This window comes from Carassius gibelio, chromosome B18 (genome assembly GCF_023724105.1).
Source record: "Carassius gibelio isolate Cgi1373 ecotype wild population from Czech Republic chromosome B18, carGib1.2-hapl.c, whole genome shotgun sequence".
Taxonomy (NCBI): domain Eukaryota; kingdom Metazoa; phylum Chordata; class Actinopteri; order Cypriniformes; family Cyprinidae; genus Carassius; species Carassius gibelio.
In genome coordinates this window covers 10,574,398-10,591,695 of record NC_068413.1, presented here as the reverse complement: position 1 = coordinate 10,591,695, position 17,298 = coordinate 10,574,398, and the positions used below count along the sequence as shown (strand labels likewise).

General features: G+C 41.7%; 2 protein-coding genes across 5 annotated transcripts in view; both read right to left on the bottom strand.

The window, feature by feature from the left end:
* LOC127977035 (capping protein, Arp2/3 and myosin-I linker protein 3) overlaps nt 1–17,298 on the bottom strand; it is a 47,089-nt gene that overhangs the window by 12,440 nt on the left and 17,351 nt on the right. For all 4 annotated transcript variants that reach the window (XM_052581684.1, XM_052581681.1, XM_052581682.1 and 1 more), the window contains exons 22-31: nt 16,912–16,980; nt 16,743–16,836; nt 16,558–16,656; nt 16,331–16,459; nt 15,494–15,607; nt 15,168–15,340; nt 14,991–15,078; nt 14,807–14,899; nt 14,433–14,499; nt 12,343–12,749 (exon numbers count right to left, since the gene is read on the bottom strand). In XM_052581684.1, coding sequence (XP_052437644.1) covers nt 12,343–12,749; nt 14,433–14,499; nt 14,807–14,899; nt 14,991–15,078; nt 15,168–15,340; nt 15,494–15,607; nt 16,331–16,459; nt 16,558–16,656; nt 16,743–16,836; nt 16,912–16,980 — 1,333 coding nt within the window. The remainder of the gene's footprint in view (nt 1–12,342; nt 12,750–14,432; nt 14,500–14,806; nt 14,900–14,990; nt 15,079–15,167; nt 15,341–15,493; nt 15,608–16,330; nt 16,460–16,557; nt 16,657–16,742; nt 16,837–16,911; nt 16,981–17,298) is intronic.
* On the bottom strand, nt 239–3,747 carry LOC127977041 (uncharacterized). The gene is made up of 2 exons (XM_052581699.1): nt 1,734–3,747; nt 239–1,634 (listed from the first exon to the last, which is right to left on the bottom strand). Exons 1-2 carry the CDS (start codon nt 2,896–2,898, stop codon nt 1,177–1,179), a joined length of 1,623 nt encoding a protein of 540 aa, XP_052437659.1. The 5' UTR covers nt 2,899–3,747; the 3' UTR covers nt 239–1,176.

Below are 17,298 nucleotides of genomic sequence, written 5' to 3'. Positions count from 1 at the left end.
TTTGGTTATGGAATGTCTACCAGTCCAGTTCCAGTCAACGGACCTGATTTTGAACCGTCTGTCTGTAGGGATTCTGCTGTTAAATCAGAAATTTTGATCTGTCTGTTGAGTGTGTCTTTTTATGCACCCAACTTTGAACAGCTTGTCAATCCAGTTTCAGTAAGTGAGTTTGTTTTAGATCTAGATGTCTGCCCAATTTTAAGTAAGGTGTCTGAATATGGACAGTCTGCCTGTCCAGGTTACCCAAATATGTCTAGTTATTAACTGTCTATCTTACTAGTTTTAGTCACTGAGTCAAATTGCTGAGCTGTCTGCCTGTTCAGTATTCCAAAAGTGTCTGGTCACAATCTGTATTTCTTGCCAGTTTGTCCAATGTTGATCTGCGAGTTGGTCTAGTATCGGCCATGGAGGCCTATCATGTATTAAATGCCTATCATGAACCTATTACATTTCATTCCTTGGTCCTTGGGGCTGTGAACACATTGTCAGTGTTTTATGTCTTAGTTTACCCTAGGTTTTAGTCTCTGCCATGGGTCCCTGATCTGTCTGGTCCACCTGCTCCACCCTGCTGGTTGTCTGCTCCACCGTGTGTCAGGGTTTGGTAAGGGAGGAACTCAGGTGCAGACAGGGATTCTCAAACAAAGGGTTTATTACAAAAAGGGGAAAACAAAACCCACGAGGGGGAAAACACGGAGCAAGGTAAAGACTAAATAACTAAAACAGGACTGGACTGACAAGATAAACAAGGACTCTAAATACTAACCATAAACACTCACGGTAATACAAGGACTTCAGCGGGTACAGCACAATCTCACACACAATCACAATTGTAGGACACAGTTGAGGTACAATCACAATGACACTTCTTAGGGAACAAATCTCAATGAACCGACGCAAGACAGAGCACACTAGGAAAGCTAAATAGGGGGAACAATCAAGACACGACAGGTGGCACAGATGGGACAATCAAGACACGACTAGGTTAACAAGGGGGGCGGGGCAAGGGAACGAGACAACACAAGCACATGGCCCAAAGGCAAGGCCATGTGCTTGTACACAAAACACGGGTCTGTCATGATCCTGCCTCAAGACTAGGAAAAATCAAGGACACGAGGGCAGAATCATGACAGAACCCCTCCCTTAAGGAGCGGCTTCCAGACGCTCCTCAAGGGAACATCAAACACGGGACACGACTGACATGACAGACTGGGACACCGACACAAACCAACAAGACATGACAAATAATAACAAAGGCAGACATGAATACACGACGGCAGGGTTAGGGTGACAAATCAAAAAAAACAAACAGGGAAGGGGAGGAGGCGGGACCACAAAGTTCATGGGGGACAGACCAGGGTGAGTGGGTGGGGCAGGAGTTTTAGGAGGACAGGATGAAGGCTGACGACGGGGGGTACGGGCAGGTCTGGGTGGTGAGGGGCGGGGAGGGGTCTCGGGACAACTGACAGGGGACATGATAGGAGCAGACAAGGGACGCGGGGCAACACTTACGGGACGCGGGGCGAGACTTACGGGACGCGGGGAGACGACAGCTGGACACGGGGGGACAACATCTACTGGACACGGGACGACAACATCTACTGGACACGGGACATCTACGGGACACGGGGCAACATCTACTGGACACGGGGGGACAACAGGACACGGGACATCTACGGGACACGGGGCCACATCAACAGGATACATGACTTCATCAGCAGGACACGGGGCAACACTCACGGGACACGGGGAGACGACATCTACGGGACACGGGGAGACGACATCAGGACACTCGGGATTTCTGGGGACAGGGTCTGAGGACAAGACAGGACTGACGGGGACTTCTAGGATACGGACAAGACTAGACAAATAATCAGAAAAGGCTTTAGCCGCTAAGACAATTGGCATCTCCTTACGAGATGAGATACACTGAACTAAAGTCTTTGCTGCAGAGTCGGCCGCGGCACTCTCCTGCGCTCTCACGACTGCCGACTTGCATACTGCCCTCTTCTTTGCCGGCTCGGGCACGCCAGTGCTCACCGCTGCTGGCTCGGACACGCTCACCGCTGCTGGCTCGGGCACGCCAGCGCTCACCGCTGCTGGCACGGGCACGCCAGCTCTCTCCGCTGCTGGCACGGGCACGCCAGCGCTCACCGCTGCTGGCACGGGCACGTCAGCTCTCTCCGCTGCTGGGTCGGGCACGCCCACCGCTGCTGGCACGGGCACGCCAGCGCTCTCCGCTGCTGGCACGGGCACGCCAGCGCTCTCCGCTGCTGGCACGGGCACGCCAGCGCTCTCCGCTGCTGGCACGGGCACGCCAGCGCTCTCCGCTGCTGGCACGGGCACGCCAGCGCTATCCGCTGCTGGCACGGGCACGCCAGCGCTCTCCGCTGCTGGCACGGGAGGAGACAGGGTCACAGGACCGGCAGGCCCCCTCTTCCTCCTCTTCCTCCTTGGGCGCGGTGCAGAGGCCACAGCTGGGTCAGAGGCGGGTTGGGGGAGTTTGGTCTCGGGCAGGGCAGTCTCGGACGCCGAAGACTCAGAAGTTGACTCCCATGAAAACCGTCTCCCTCGCTTGTTGGGGAGACTTAAGGTAGTGGGAGGTGCCTCAGGATCTTGGGAGGGACCTAACTGATCCCCCAGGGTTGCCACGGCCAGGACACGACCCTCCGGGATCGCCGGCAGCTGGGTAGGTGGGGGGGACCTCTGTGGCTCCTCCTGGGAGATGCTCTCCCACAGCCGGGCATAATTCCGAAGGATCCACTCCCCCTCGGGCGAGTATGGGAGGGTGACCCCCTTCCTGTCGGTGGGGGACGACATCCAACACTGTCGACGGAACTCCAACAATTGTTGGAGCTCGGGGGACCTCCTGCCTGCTGAGTTCCTTTTTGGTCGGTTCATTCTGTCAGGGTTTGGTAAGGGAGGAACTCAGGTGCAGACAGGGATTCTCAAACAAAGGGTTTATTACAAAAAGGGGAAAACAAAACCCACGAGGGGGAAAACAAGGAGCAAGGTAAAGACTAAATAACTAAAACAGGACTGGACTGACAAGATAAACAAGGACTCTAAATACTAACCATAAACACTCACGGTAATACAAGGACTTCAGCGGGTACAGCACAATCTCACACACAATCACAATTGTAGGACACAGTTGAGGTACAATCACAATGACACTTCTTAGGGAACAAATCTCAATGAACCGACGCAAGACAGAGCACACTAGGAAAGCTAAATAGGGGGAACAATCAAGACACGACAGGTGGCACAGATGGGACAATCAAGACACGACTAGGTTAACAAGGGGGGCGGGGCAAGGGAACGAGACAACACAAGCACATGGCCCAAAGGCAAGGCCATGTGCTTGTACACAAAACACGGGTCTGTCATGATCCTGCCTCAAGACTAGGAAAAATCAAGGACACGAGGGCAGAATCATGACACCGTGGGGATCTTTGGACCCTTCAGGACTACTGTGGTTTTTGTCTGCCCCACCATGGGTCACATCTCCATCTTCGGTCACTTCTCCCTTTTCAGTCACATCTGCTCTGCCCTGGTGCTCTTAGGCTCTTTCCACTCTGCCCTCGTTCCTTGCTCTGCCCTGGATCCCTGCTCTGCCGGCTCCACTCTGACTTTATGCTCGCCCTTGGTCCCTGTTCTGCTGACTCCACCCCAGTGCTTTTTAGCTCTGCCAGCTATGCCCTGTCTCCTTGCTCTGTTGGCTCCCCCTGGCCCCCTGCTCCACAAGCTAGGCCTCAGTCCTCTGTCCCTCCACTTCTACATGGTCCTGTCCCTCCATCCCTCCCCCTGTTCCGCCTCCGCTCCACCTCCCTCCTGGACTTTAGTCTATTCTGTTTAGAGCATTTGGAAAATGTTCCTTTGAGGCGGGGCTATGTCACAAATGCTGTCGTGTCTGCTTTGTTGTGCTTTGGATTTTTATGTTGAAGTGTTTCTCTGCCCTGTTGTTACTGTTTTCACTTCCGGAGTTTAGTTCCTGTTTCCTAAGTCTGATTCTTTGTTCCCATAGTTACATCTGCCCATGCCACCTTGTTACCTTATTTAGCTTGTCTATCTGTGTGTATTTATACAGCTTGGTTTTCACTTGTGTTTGCTGGTTGTTGATGATGCTCCCTGTATTGATTCCTGGATGTTTCTGGTTCCTGGTTCCTTCTGATTGGATTATCTGAGTTTTTTTTTGTATTTCCTTAAAGTTGTGCATGCAAGTGGATTCTCTCTCTGCCTCATCTCCTTGTTAGAGTTGTCTTCGAGTAAAAAAACAAAAAATTGAGAACCACTGAACTAGTGGTTAATTCATATAGCACCTTGAGAACTGTGCTAGATCAGTTCAACAAATAACATTACTTGGAACCCATTTAACTGATGCATTTAACTGGATTGTGAAAAGCAGTCTTTTCGTTTTTGTATTTTAATTGCATTTACATGTTCAAAATTAAGAAAGAAAGAAAGAAAATGCAGCAGCAAGGAAAACGTAAGAATTGTGAGATAAACAGCCTCAATTACTATTTCCCTTTTTTTCCATTACATTAACAAAAACTGTATTGTGAGATGTAAATTCTGAAAAAAAAAAGTCTGACGATATGAACAATAATTTTTTTTTTTTTTTGATCCCATGACAGAAATGAGTTTCCATACAATTTATGTGATTACAAAAACGAAACTGTTTATTTTAATATTGTTTATTTTTTTCTATAATGTGCAAAGATTAATCATTATATGACCGACCGTTAATACAACCATGTGTATTAAGAAAGCAAATTGGGTCAATGCTGATTTTAACTTGTCAACTGTGCCAGATCAGTAGCTTACAAATACTATGCACAAACAAAAGCACAGGGTGCCCAGTCTGTGTGTTTTGCCTGTTTCCTGCTGCTGCACAGACTGTGAGGCCTTCGAGCACTTTGGGTACTGCAGGATGAGAAAGAAAGAAATATGGAGAGATAGAGAGAGAGAGAGAAAGAGAGAGAGACCACTGCAGAGCTATAGCAACCATATGCAAATGAGGCACCGCACACCACATGAGAAATGGATTATAAATCATTTAGCACCTCTCGGCCAATGAGAAGGCAAAGCACACATCATTCCATCTTTAAACAGAGGAGGAGACCAGACGCCACGTTGTGTGAGGCGGCATAGAGGAAGGTGTTTCCCACACATGTTAGTAACACAATCATATTCTCCTACAAAACACACCGCACACTCATGCTTAATTATATATCAATATTGGAAAACAAAGCTTTTATGTGGTTCACATTGCCTGCTGGGTTTATTAATACTTAAACATTATAACACAGGGTATCATAATTTTCCACAGAAAGCCAAGAATCTTTCATCTGCAGCCATCAATGGTGAATTTATTACATAAATAGGCAGTTACATATAAATCAGTAGGTAATTGATTCCACTAATGTGAAAATCAAAACTGATTCCTCCATTAAACCAGATAATGTTAAAACCTGATGGGTTAAACTGGTCTGCTCTTGTAAAAGTGACATGTTTGGGTCTAAAGAAGCTGTGCCTGGATGGAAGCTGACACACTGATCAAAGAACAGTCCGACTCACATGTCATGACTCATGACTTTGTGTACACCGTGTCAGATTGTCGATGGTTTCCCCTTTAAATTTCAGTGGAAAGAAGCCGGGATACAGAGAGATGGAATGAATGCAGTGGTCTTTACCTCTATTAAACTCTGTGAACTGAGAACAGCATTATGATGATGTGTGTCTAAAGGTGTCAGGTTGAGACAGTGATCCCAGAATTCCATGGGCTTCTGTCTATGCTTCTCTGGTAGTAAGGCTACTAGCTCTATGGCAGGCAGTAATGCATCTGTGATTAAATCCAATACTTTCCACAAATAAGGTATAAAATAGAACCTGAAGATCTTAGCAAATGGTCAGTGAAAAGTGTTGCTTAACCTTCAAAAAATGCTGATCAACAACCTCAGGTTGCAATCCTCATATAAAATGAATATAAACAGCTTATATAAAGGTTTTTTTTTCTGTCCGTCTGAGGTTGACCAGTTTTCTGGTCAAGGCTAAACAAGCACCTCCTTTTGATGATATTTGTTGAAGGTATGAATAACAAGGTATTTTTTGTCTTGCAACAGTTGACATGAATCAGTTTTGTTATTTTTTTTAAGTATGAAAAAAAGGACATAAAATGAGTAATGGGCTTGCAAATTTAGACTCAATGAAGCTGTTACTCAGAAGAGACTAATTCGTTTTTGACCAAACATTAGTTTGCAATTACTAATAAGCATATTGTCTAATTAATTAAAGACTGACCCCACCCTCCGCCGTTTACATTATATAACAGGACTGAATAGCCAAGTTTGATGAATGCAGTCAACAGAAATATTTGTAAAAATGGAGGAAATGGAACAAGACAAATTACTTGCCTTCCCACCATGCAGCACAAAAATTTCCAAATTATATTACTTCTGGAGCAACATAATTTAAGGAATGTTCATTTTTATATTGGGCAAAAATCATATGGCAAAAGGACACGAGTCAAAAGCTGATTATGATCTTTTCATTATTGTGGTTCACTAAAAAAAGCTTTACCTACAGTTTATTCAATATCTACTCAATAGAACAAATGGTAACACTTTAATATAGGGACCAGTTTAGTTGCTTAAAGTATGCCAATTATTAATATATTGGCTATTTATAAGTACTTATAAAACACATATTCTGCATAACCATATTATTCATTCCTAATCCTACCAAATACCCATACTTAACTACATTACTTAATATTAATAGGTAGCAAATTAGGAGTTTATTCAGGCAAAACTCTTAGATAATGTCTAGAATTGGACCTTAAAATAAGGTTTGACCAAACAAATTTAATGTTAACATTATGAAATTATCATGAAATTATTATGGTTGTTGTTTAAATAGTTTAATTAATAGTTTGTAGTCCCTCCATGACAGTATTATGTAGTGGGATCAGGACAGATAAAGATGAAAAAAATAAAAATATACAGACATTTGATTTTGTTGAAAACAAGCTACTTTTCATTGTAGGTTAACTTTTATGTTGGGTAAGAATTTATCATATGGGATATTTACATGTGATTTTTTTAAGTGTACTGCACTTGTGGAAAATATCATTGAGAAACACCTGCATAGAAATTCTACGGTGCTTGATTAATTGCAGAACTATGCTGTGGCAGGAAGTCAAATTGGTCACTCTTGACTGAAAGTGGTGAGCATCCATCTGTAATAAAGCTCACTGTGTGTGTGTGTGTGTGTGTGTGTGTGATTTTGTGGAGAGGAAAGGTAATAAAAGAAATGCTTCTGCTGCTAGGGATGTGCTATATCTTACCGTCCACGATAATAAACGTATACATTTTTACATGATAATAAAGTGTCATATCACGATATCAATGATATAGTGACGCAATGACGAATGGTGGATATACGTTCCCTGGCACGCACAAAAACACCACAAACCCAATAGGTGTTTTCAACTTGAAACAGCATTGCGCAGACTGATCAGTGTATGACAACAACGCATCAGGAGAGGGGTACCTTCAAAAATAAGCAAGAAGCATATCTTTAGTAAAGCAGCGTGGAGAGAGGGGAGGGGGCAGGTGATTTCAACCAACTGCCTGAGGCCAGCATAAAAAGTTGGCCTATGCATCGTCATGAAAGCTTATCAATTGCACGTGTTTTAAGCCTTGCCAATTTCAACATTCAAAACAGTTTAAAGCATTCAAACAGAAAATGCAGAAAAACTCGACTGAGAGTTCGCACAAGAGTTCGTTGCACAGATGGAGAGCCGTGCAAACACCAAACTGAACTCTTCTTCGCTTCCTCCGTGCCTGAACTAACTAATATGGCTTGCAAGTTTAAACATACAAGCATAAAAAGACATGAAAAGCTTAATTTCGCACCCGAGCACTGTTCGGTGCATATTATAGAGGACCTACAATAATGTACAGTATTTGAAAAAAGTATCATATGACCCTTTAAACACAGAATTTAGTTTGGTCTCTTCTTGCTCTTGAAATGACAAATATATACAAAATTGTCACCTCGAAAGTATCCTCGAAAAAATGGTTGGTTATGTCTTCAGTGAAAGTAAACCGTTATGAAAGAAATGGAATGTGTTTCATATTGGATGTTTTATCTCTTAAAGCGACCACACATAATTTACTAGCTGCTGTCAGTGTCCTTAATTTTAATCAAAGAAGTGAAATGTCAGAAAACCACTCACTGCTTTTGCTGAATTACTTTGTAGTTTTAAAAATAATTAATCTATATTTAATTTATGCAGTAAAAAATATGCAATGCTGTTTACATTTGATTATTCCGTTTCTGTACCTGGACACCTACAAACTTGAAAAATGTGTAATTTGTAAATTTTGTTTATTTGTGCTATTTACACAACTTTAAACATGGCCCTGCACTGGAGCCCTGCAAACCCCAGCTACGGCCCTTTACACCGACCGATCGGCCTGCTTCAAGTCCAACACACAGCTGCTGCTGCCACCTTATTACAATAGATTTACACTTCAAATTAGGTAGTCTGTCATCGATGACAGTAGCTCATTGGAAAAGGATTGAAAATGCCCTTCATATTGTTTGCACTAATAAATGCTGCTGTCTGCCAGCTGCAATCACCAATAAAACATTGTTCCATGTTTTTTTTTTGTTTTGTTTTTTTCACAAATATCATTATCGCAAAATATTCTAGAAATATCATGATATAATTTTGAGGCTATATCGCCCACCCCTATCTGCAGCCATCAAAACTGCAGGAGCAGAGAGAACTTCAACAGGGATACAGGAACGACAATAAAGCTCACAGAGCCCCAAGTACAATTTTTATGGATGGGTCATCTTTCCTTAAGACCAATGAGTAAGTAGGCTGTACCATAGAGGCATCCCTCATCACAGGACCCAGCTGTCCCACACTGCTGACAGCCCTGCGGGGACATACAGGGAAAAAAGCACACGCACACACACTGGACCATCAGAGCATCATCTCTTCTCCAGTCACACGAGCTTCTCCCTGAGGCACCACCTGTCATTGGATTTACACCAGCCAAGGAGTATGACCGTCACACAATATGGACACACACTCTCGCCAACAGATCACGCTGACAGGAATAAGCATATAACACACAAACTCATTCAGGTGACCAGAGGAAATGACAGAGGTGTTTTCATCCCTCCATGCTCATGTCTGCGATAACACTGGCGCCAAAGTCTCCAGAGAGTGTCTGTTGTGAAAAAAGCTGCCTGCACAATGACCTCACACACACAAATATAGTGATAACAAGGATAACACCAGTCTACAACTATACACTAACACAGGTTTAATAACAGAAGACCCCTCCCTAATATACTGTCTGCCACACACATATACACCTGAAACAGTGGTTACACATTAGATTGTATCGGTGTGCCAGCGTAACTGTGTGAGGATACACATAATAATAGCTGTCCATATTGGCTGAAAACTCACCAACAGGTAGACATGACTAGATTCAGCATTACACTCACGCACACCAGTCACCATGACAACACAGCAACAGCTACAGGTCTCATACATGGAGGATGACATCATATAATAGTACAGTATGACTACAACACAATATAGATCTTCCTATGATTTACCAACCATAAATACTAACTAAACTAAAAACTAATGCAAGCTGATTTTTTTTTCTTTTTTTACAAGAAAGTACTATGAATACCACGATTTTTGTGGAAACTACCATGATTGTACAGGTTTGTTTTGACATAACTTGTAAATACTATGGGATACTATGGTAAATAAAGGTGGTAATACTATGATATTACTGTGATTCAGGTGGACACTAGAGTAAGAGTAATACCATGGTATTTTTCACATAACTTGAAATGGTATCACAGTACTATGCTACCACCATGGTTGTTGTGAACACTACCATAACAGTAATACCATTTTATTTTATTTTAACATAACTTATATGATGGTGGAAATTATATGCCCATGGTAATTATGGTAGTACTACCATGAATTGTGTTGACACCACTGTAACAGTTATACTAGGTTTTGATAAACTTTGGGATCCTATGGTAAATACAGAGGGTAATCATATGTACATGGCTTCACAGTATATGGTATTATCATGATTTTAGATTTTTGTGGACAGTACTATATTATGGTATTTGTTAGAAAACTTTGAAGTACTGTTATAAATACAGTGATCATACATCAAATATACTGTCACACAGTACAGTACCATGGTATTCCCATTATTTATGCAGACACTACCATGGTATTTTTTGACATATCTTGGGGTACTAGGGGTGATAAAAGTGGTAAGTAAGCTTAAGTACTCAGTGTCACAGTAGGCATTCATGTTTTTTGTGGCCCATCCATGACAGATTTACCATGTTTTCGTTGGCATTCTTTGAAGTAGTATGGTGATCATAAATGCATTCAATCAAAAGTTACAGCGATACATTGATACTTTTTTTAAAAGGTATCTGTTTTTTAAAAAAAATTCAGTTTTTTTTCAGTCATCACAAATATTTAATAGCAGAACAGTTTTCAAAATTGACAATAACAGTAAGTTTTTATGAGCACCAAATCTGAAGGATCATGTGGCATTGAAGACTGGAGTAATGGCTGCTGACAATTTAGCTTTGCATCACAGGAATAGATTAAATTTGAAAATATAATACATTTTCTTAAACGGTAAAAAAAAAAGTAATTTCACAATATTGCTGTATTTTTGATAAATGCAGCCTTGGTGAGCATGAGATACTTCTTTTTTCTTCTTTTTTTAACATAAAAAAAAAATCAGTAATACTTTATCAAACACATATTCATTATTAAATCAAAAAATTTCTTACGCTTATTGATAGTAAATAAGAGTGGTAGTTGTAAATAAGTTGTAGTTGTAGTAGCTACATTTAGGTATAGGGCAGGGTCTATGGATCTAGAATAAGGTTACACAGAATAAGGCATTAATATGTTATTCATATTTACAAAAAAAAAACAGCCAATATGCTAGTAATAAGCAAGCTTATACACAACTAAGTGATAGTGAATATGTGTTGCCTAATCTCAGGGGTTACCAAAGAAAAAAAGAAAAAAAGCATATCTGCTTTTTGAGCAGTAGTGTATATATCATGATACGTTCCTAAAACCATAATAGCAACATGATATTATGTAGTATTACTATCTGAAACCATCATTATAAAATACAGTATAATATAATAGTACTTCAGTTACTGGCAAATAGAGATAAAACGGACAAAGTTTTGACAAACAAACAAAACAAGTGGCTTGAACGACTCAACAGGATAGTTTTCAACACACCTGCAATTATATAATACCTGACAACCACACAGAACTGCCACAATCACAATGTGAGGGCACAGTAACACCTTTATCACACACGGCATCATCAAAGAAAAATCACAGCTCACAACGGAAGCATCAATAAACATGCCATAAGAGCACATTAGACACACAGCAGTGTAAAGGCATGTGTGTGTGTGAGCAGCTACAATTGAGAACACCGTAAAGCCCATCACTATGGCAACCATTTACCAAATGACCATTCACAGGATGCACAAGTGTTGCAGATACACACCGATATGAGGAAAAAGACATCCTCTGCCGTTCTTTTCACTCCATCTCACATTCACGAAACGAAGACACCGCAGTGAGGATATAATATCTTAGAAAAGACAGGACGGGCGCCACAGAATCGCAGTGTGCCAGCGCAGCATCAGAGAGAGAAATACAGCGGCTGTCACAACATTACATCTCATTTACACACACACGACCGGTTTCACCCAAGTACAACCTCACGGAGAGGCGAAAAACAGATTTCCATCCCACACCCCGGGAATGCCATGAATAGAGGGATTCTCCATTCCTTGTGACAGAAGCGAGGGTAAAAACTAGACTTGATCTGGGAACATTAATAATTGATATGCTACAGCATTTACACCTGGCACAAGCGTCCGTAAGCAGTGGACAGATACTGTGCCCCTTTCTGACAGCGTACACACACCGCCCAGCTGAGCATCCCAAGCACCACGACACACACACACACACGGTGCCAGAAAATGGCAGTGGAGCATACACACCCAAAAAAATCTCAACCCACCCTCTCACGCCGCATATACAGAGAGAGAGAAAGGAAAAAAAAAGGAGAAGACGTGGGAGACAGAGCCCGGAGGAGCCTGTGTTGCTGCAGATGAACCGACCTGAGCGGCATCCCTCCCCCTCTCTCTCCACCACCAGCGTCCCCATCTCAGCCTCTCGAATCCCTTCCCCTGTTCCTTTCTTCTCGGTTCTTTCTTTCTTACCTGAGGCTTGCTGGGAGGCTGCGTGTTCCGGCGGTTGGGTCTGGGCCTGGAGCGGGTGTAGTGCCTCAGTGTGTGTCCTTCGATGGGCAGGTCCATAGGGGGCTGAGGAGGTGCAGGCTCCGAGCGCCGGTGCTCTCTGTTGCTAAGAGCGGCAGCGGCAGCAGCAGCAGCAGCGGGAGCGGCAGCAGCAGCATCCGCCTCTCTCCATAAGTAGGAGGGGCTTCCTGGCTTCAGCTGGGCTGCCACTGTGACTGACAGCCCCGTGGCCAATGACAACGACAGGGCCCGCCTCCTCTCCTCCATTCCTACTCTGGAGACCTGAGGCCCTCCCCCTCCTCTCTCCTCTACCTCCTGCTGGGGATGTGTGGCCGCACGCGCCTGCTGTTCTCCTTCCACATCTAACAAACCTGCAGAGAGAGAGAGAGGGAGGAAGGAAATAAGGGACAACAGAGGGAGATAGTGAGGGAGGGGAGAGACTGAAGCCTGTATGATGTGTGTATCTACACGGAGAGGAGGAAACAGATAGAGAGAGAAGGAGGGAACGATGGATATGCAGATATGCAGAAAGGGGGATGAAAGATCAGGGAAAAGGGAAGGACAGGGAAAGAGGAAGACAAAGCTGGACACCACGGAAGATTCAGGATATCCACATGATATCTCACAAAAACACGCCTAGAATGTCATGTCATGTTTTACCCCAAAATCAATAAATATACAGTCGAATGTATTTATTGTTATGTTTTAGATATGGGAAATCAAGCCTAATTAAAGAGGATTCTGATTTTCGCACTGTGAATTTTTTTTTTTTTTTTTTCTTTTTTTATTATTACACTTAAAAAAAAAAGGTTTTGTTATAAAGTATTTAAAATGCATTTTATAACCACGCAGTAACCAGCATTTCTAGTCATAAGCGTCAGATGGTTCTTCAGAAATTATTTAAATATTCTGAAATGGTTCTCATGAATCATTTCTTATTGTTTCAATGTTGAAAACAGTTTGGGCTGACTAATATTGTTGTGGAAATAGTATTCATTATTATTATTTTTTTTATTATTTCTTTTGTGAATAGAAAGTATAAAAGAAACATTATGAATGTATTTTGATCCATTTATTGCATCCTTAAAAGTATTCATTCCATTTAAAACACAAAAATCAGTGCTATGCATTCTAGTAATGTCACAATACAAAAATGGTCCGTATAACAGGCTTCATCTTGGTTAAGCAAATGAATTATAATTTCTTCTTTTGATTTATTTTGGGGTGAAATGTGACTGGAACAAGAAAAAGGAAAGATAAGAGTAGAGATAACAGGACAGGTATACACAAAGAGCAGAGGAAGAGGAGGGTGGCGGACCGGGGGAGGGGCTTTGTCATGGTTGTAAGCGGGTGGCCCCCTCCCTCGTCTGAGGGGCTCAGTGGTGTGAGAGTAACAGGGCTATGCTCCAGTTAGCTGCTGCCAGCAGTGTTACACAGCTGATTATATTTGGTAGAGACAGGGTGGGACCTCCCAAAATCAATCCCCCCACTGTCTCAGACTCACACACACACACCACAGATAGACGACCAATTAGACAGGGAGGGGAAGTCCCATGAGAGGGGGATCCCGCTCTCGCAGACAGGAGTTTAAACAACAAAGCACGCTTTTGAAGTCACATGTAAAATAGCACTACTACAGTGCAACAGTCTCACACATTTGCACAAGTTATAAACGCATGTGTTATCATTACATCTGTTTGTGCATGCTATAGTAAAGGATGGGGTTTAATTTGATTTGCTTAACTAACCATATATATTTGATTGATTTTAAAAATAATGCTGGCTTTGTTCAGATAAGAGCAATGAAAAGTCTTTAACCCCTCCATATTTGACGACTGCATAATTAAACAGACCTGAACACGACCTCTGACCTCAACAGCTGTGGTGTGTGTGCCAGGGTTTCTTACAGCCAATCATCTTTCAAGTATTGCACAGCTATGATGTCACCAGTACATGCTACATCTAATCACATGTGATTCAGGAGTGTAAAAGCAAAGACAAGTGATTTAGGAGTGCAAAAAGCACTTGTCAGCATCTAGACTCGAGGGACTTACTTTTGATGGAAGGGGCGGGACGGATGCTACGGGAGTGGAAGCTGTTCCTCCAGTTTACAGGGATGTACTGTGGACAAGTTGAGAGAAAATGAATCAAACTCATGCTCTAGATAACTAAAATATTTTTTTTTTTTTTTTTAGGATTCTTCGATTAATAGAAATGTCCAAATAACAGCATTTATTTGAAAAAAAAAGCCTTCACTCACTGCAACTTTTGAACAATTTGATGCATCCTTGCTAAAGAGAAGTATTAATTTATTTCGAACAATATTACTTTTGAGTGGAAGTGTATGTGCAATATAAAAACAAAGGAAAACTCCTGAGTACGTGTTGGATCAGAAAGCTAGAATCAAGCAGACATGCTCTGTCCTCACATCATCTGTAGGGAATTCATGCTCCATCACTCTGAGCTGAGGAACATTGGCCTTCATATTGCTGGACTGGGAAAACTCCCTCATGTGCTTGTCCTGAAAGCAAACGTGATATTTATTTGATGCCATACACATGCACACAATTCTCATGTGCCCAATATACACATTCATAAATGCAAACACTTACCAGCTTTTCCTGAGCCACTGACAAATCCTGAAGAACTTCATCAATTATACTTTCCACCAGAGAGACGCTGACAGACAGTTTCAGTTCACTGTGAAAATGTGAGAGAGGGGAGCACAAAGTGAAAAAAAAAGAGTCTATATAATATTGTTGATATAGTGATGTGTATGTGCATTCCACCTGAGCTTGTTTCTGATGCTGTTCTCGGTCTCTTGCATTGTGTTTTGAATGAAGTGTGCCGCCTGACGTGTCTTCTTGGCCACACATTCTGCCAGATGCTCACTGACGCTTGACCTCTGGACGACTCTGGGGCAGGTCAGCTGGGCAGACTGCAGCATTGCCGTTGCCAGTTCCTGCAGGACACAAGAGAAAATCTGACTTGTACTGCCTTCGAATTACACTTACAGTGACCTCCACTAAAGCAATAAACATACTCAACACTCGATCTTGTTCATACTACATACCAGACACTACAGAAACACCCAAAAAACGTGACAAAACTTCACCTGGATTTCCTCAGTGATCTCACTCCTCAAGGCTGTAGCAGCATCATTGAGAATGCATTTGAGCATGTGACCACTGGAGGGCGCTCTGCCCAACTCATAAAGCCCTGCGAAAGACTGCGGGGAAAGGACAAAATGTCAAACATCACAAGTATATTAAAATAATCATTACATTGTTAGTAAAATTTAAATCTATAGAGAGTGTTTTTCTATCCTGATCTCGAGGATGTAAATCTCAATTCTCAGTTTTCTTTTAATATAAATGATCACATATTTCTGAAAGCCTGGTGTACACATTTATAAGCATTTTTTTTTTTTTTTGAAAGTTCAAATAGTAATGCATAACAGGAATTACTTGTACACTACAGTTCAAACGTTTGAGGTTGACTTTTTTTTTTTAATAAAGATATTAATACTTTTGTTCACCAAGAACACATAATGTTACAGATTTATATTTTCAATTAATAATGCTGTTCTTCATTTATTTTCAATTCTTTATTCGTCAAAGCATACTTTTTTTCTCATTGATAATAATAAGAAATGTTTCTTGAGCATTATTTGACACTTAAGACAGGAAGTACTGGCTGCGGAAAATTCAACTTTGCCATCTGAGGACTAAATCACATTTTTAAATATATTAAAATAGAAACTATTATTTTAAATTCAAGTAATATTCACTAATATTACTATTTTATCTTTATGATCAGATAAATGCAGTCCTAAGATACTTTCAAAAACATTCAAAAATCATACCAATCCCAAACTTTTAAATTGTAGTGTAAAAAAAATCTGGTTTTAAATCTGTAATACTGCAAACCATGTAGATGTGTAATCTCATACACTAATGGCCGTCTTTGCATGTTGAAGCGCTTCCTCTGCAAGCAAGATGTCCGACTGCACCTCTTGTATATTGTAGCAGGTTAAAGGATGCACACTTTCCTGTAGTTTCTTACAGAGATCCTGCACTAACTGAGAGAAACACAGACTTTTTCATAATGATATGAACCCTTAGTACATAGTATTACAGTCTACTATATCACAGACAATAATTCGATATCCACACAAACCTGTTCAGAGCGAGTGGTCTTCAGTCCATGCTGCAGATGACACATATCCTCACCTGTTCTACATTGTCTCTGATTGTTCCTGTTTAAAAAAGTCTGGATCTGCATATACACACACACAAAAAGAGTCCGTTTTATATCATTGTCTGTTCTTATGGCTTTCTACAGTCCTGGAAACAAGAACTAACTTTCTGTAAAGCCTCCTCCATCTTCTCTGGGGTGTTTCGGTACGCTTGAAAAACATCACTCATTGGAATGGACATGTTCTGTAGTGTCACATTTCTGTTTGAAAACACATCATTTTTTAACAAATGTAAGTCACTGAAAAAAGTCTGTTTGTCTGTGGGGTGCTCTCACTTTTCCATGGCATTGGCCACATCCATAAATCCTCCAGCAGACACATTGTTTCGGTCCCAAACCAGCGTTCTGTCAGAAAACAAAGCACAGTTTTCATAAGAAACGATAGTTAGGGCATGTTTTGTTGACCCTGGAAAAAGGATTCCTGTCAAACATCATTATAACCCGATCTTTAACATCTACCCAAGTATAGAGTACAGACCAAAAGTTTGGAAACATCACTATTTGTAATGTTTTTGAAAGAAGTTTCTTCTGCTCATCAAGCCTGCATTTATTTGAACAAAAATACAGAAAAAAATGTAATATTTTGAAATATTATTACAAATTAAAATAATAGTTTTCTATATGAATATACTTAAAAATAATAATTTATTACTGTGATGCAAA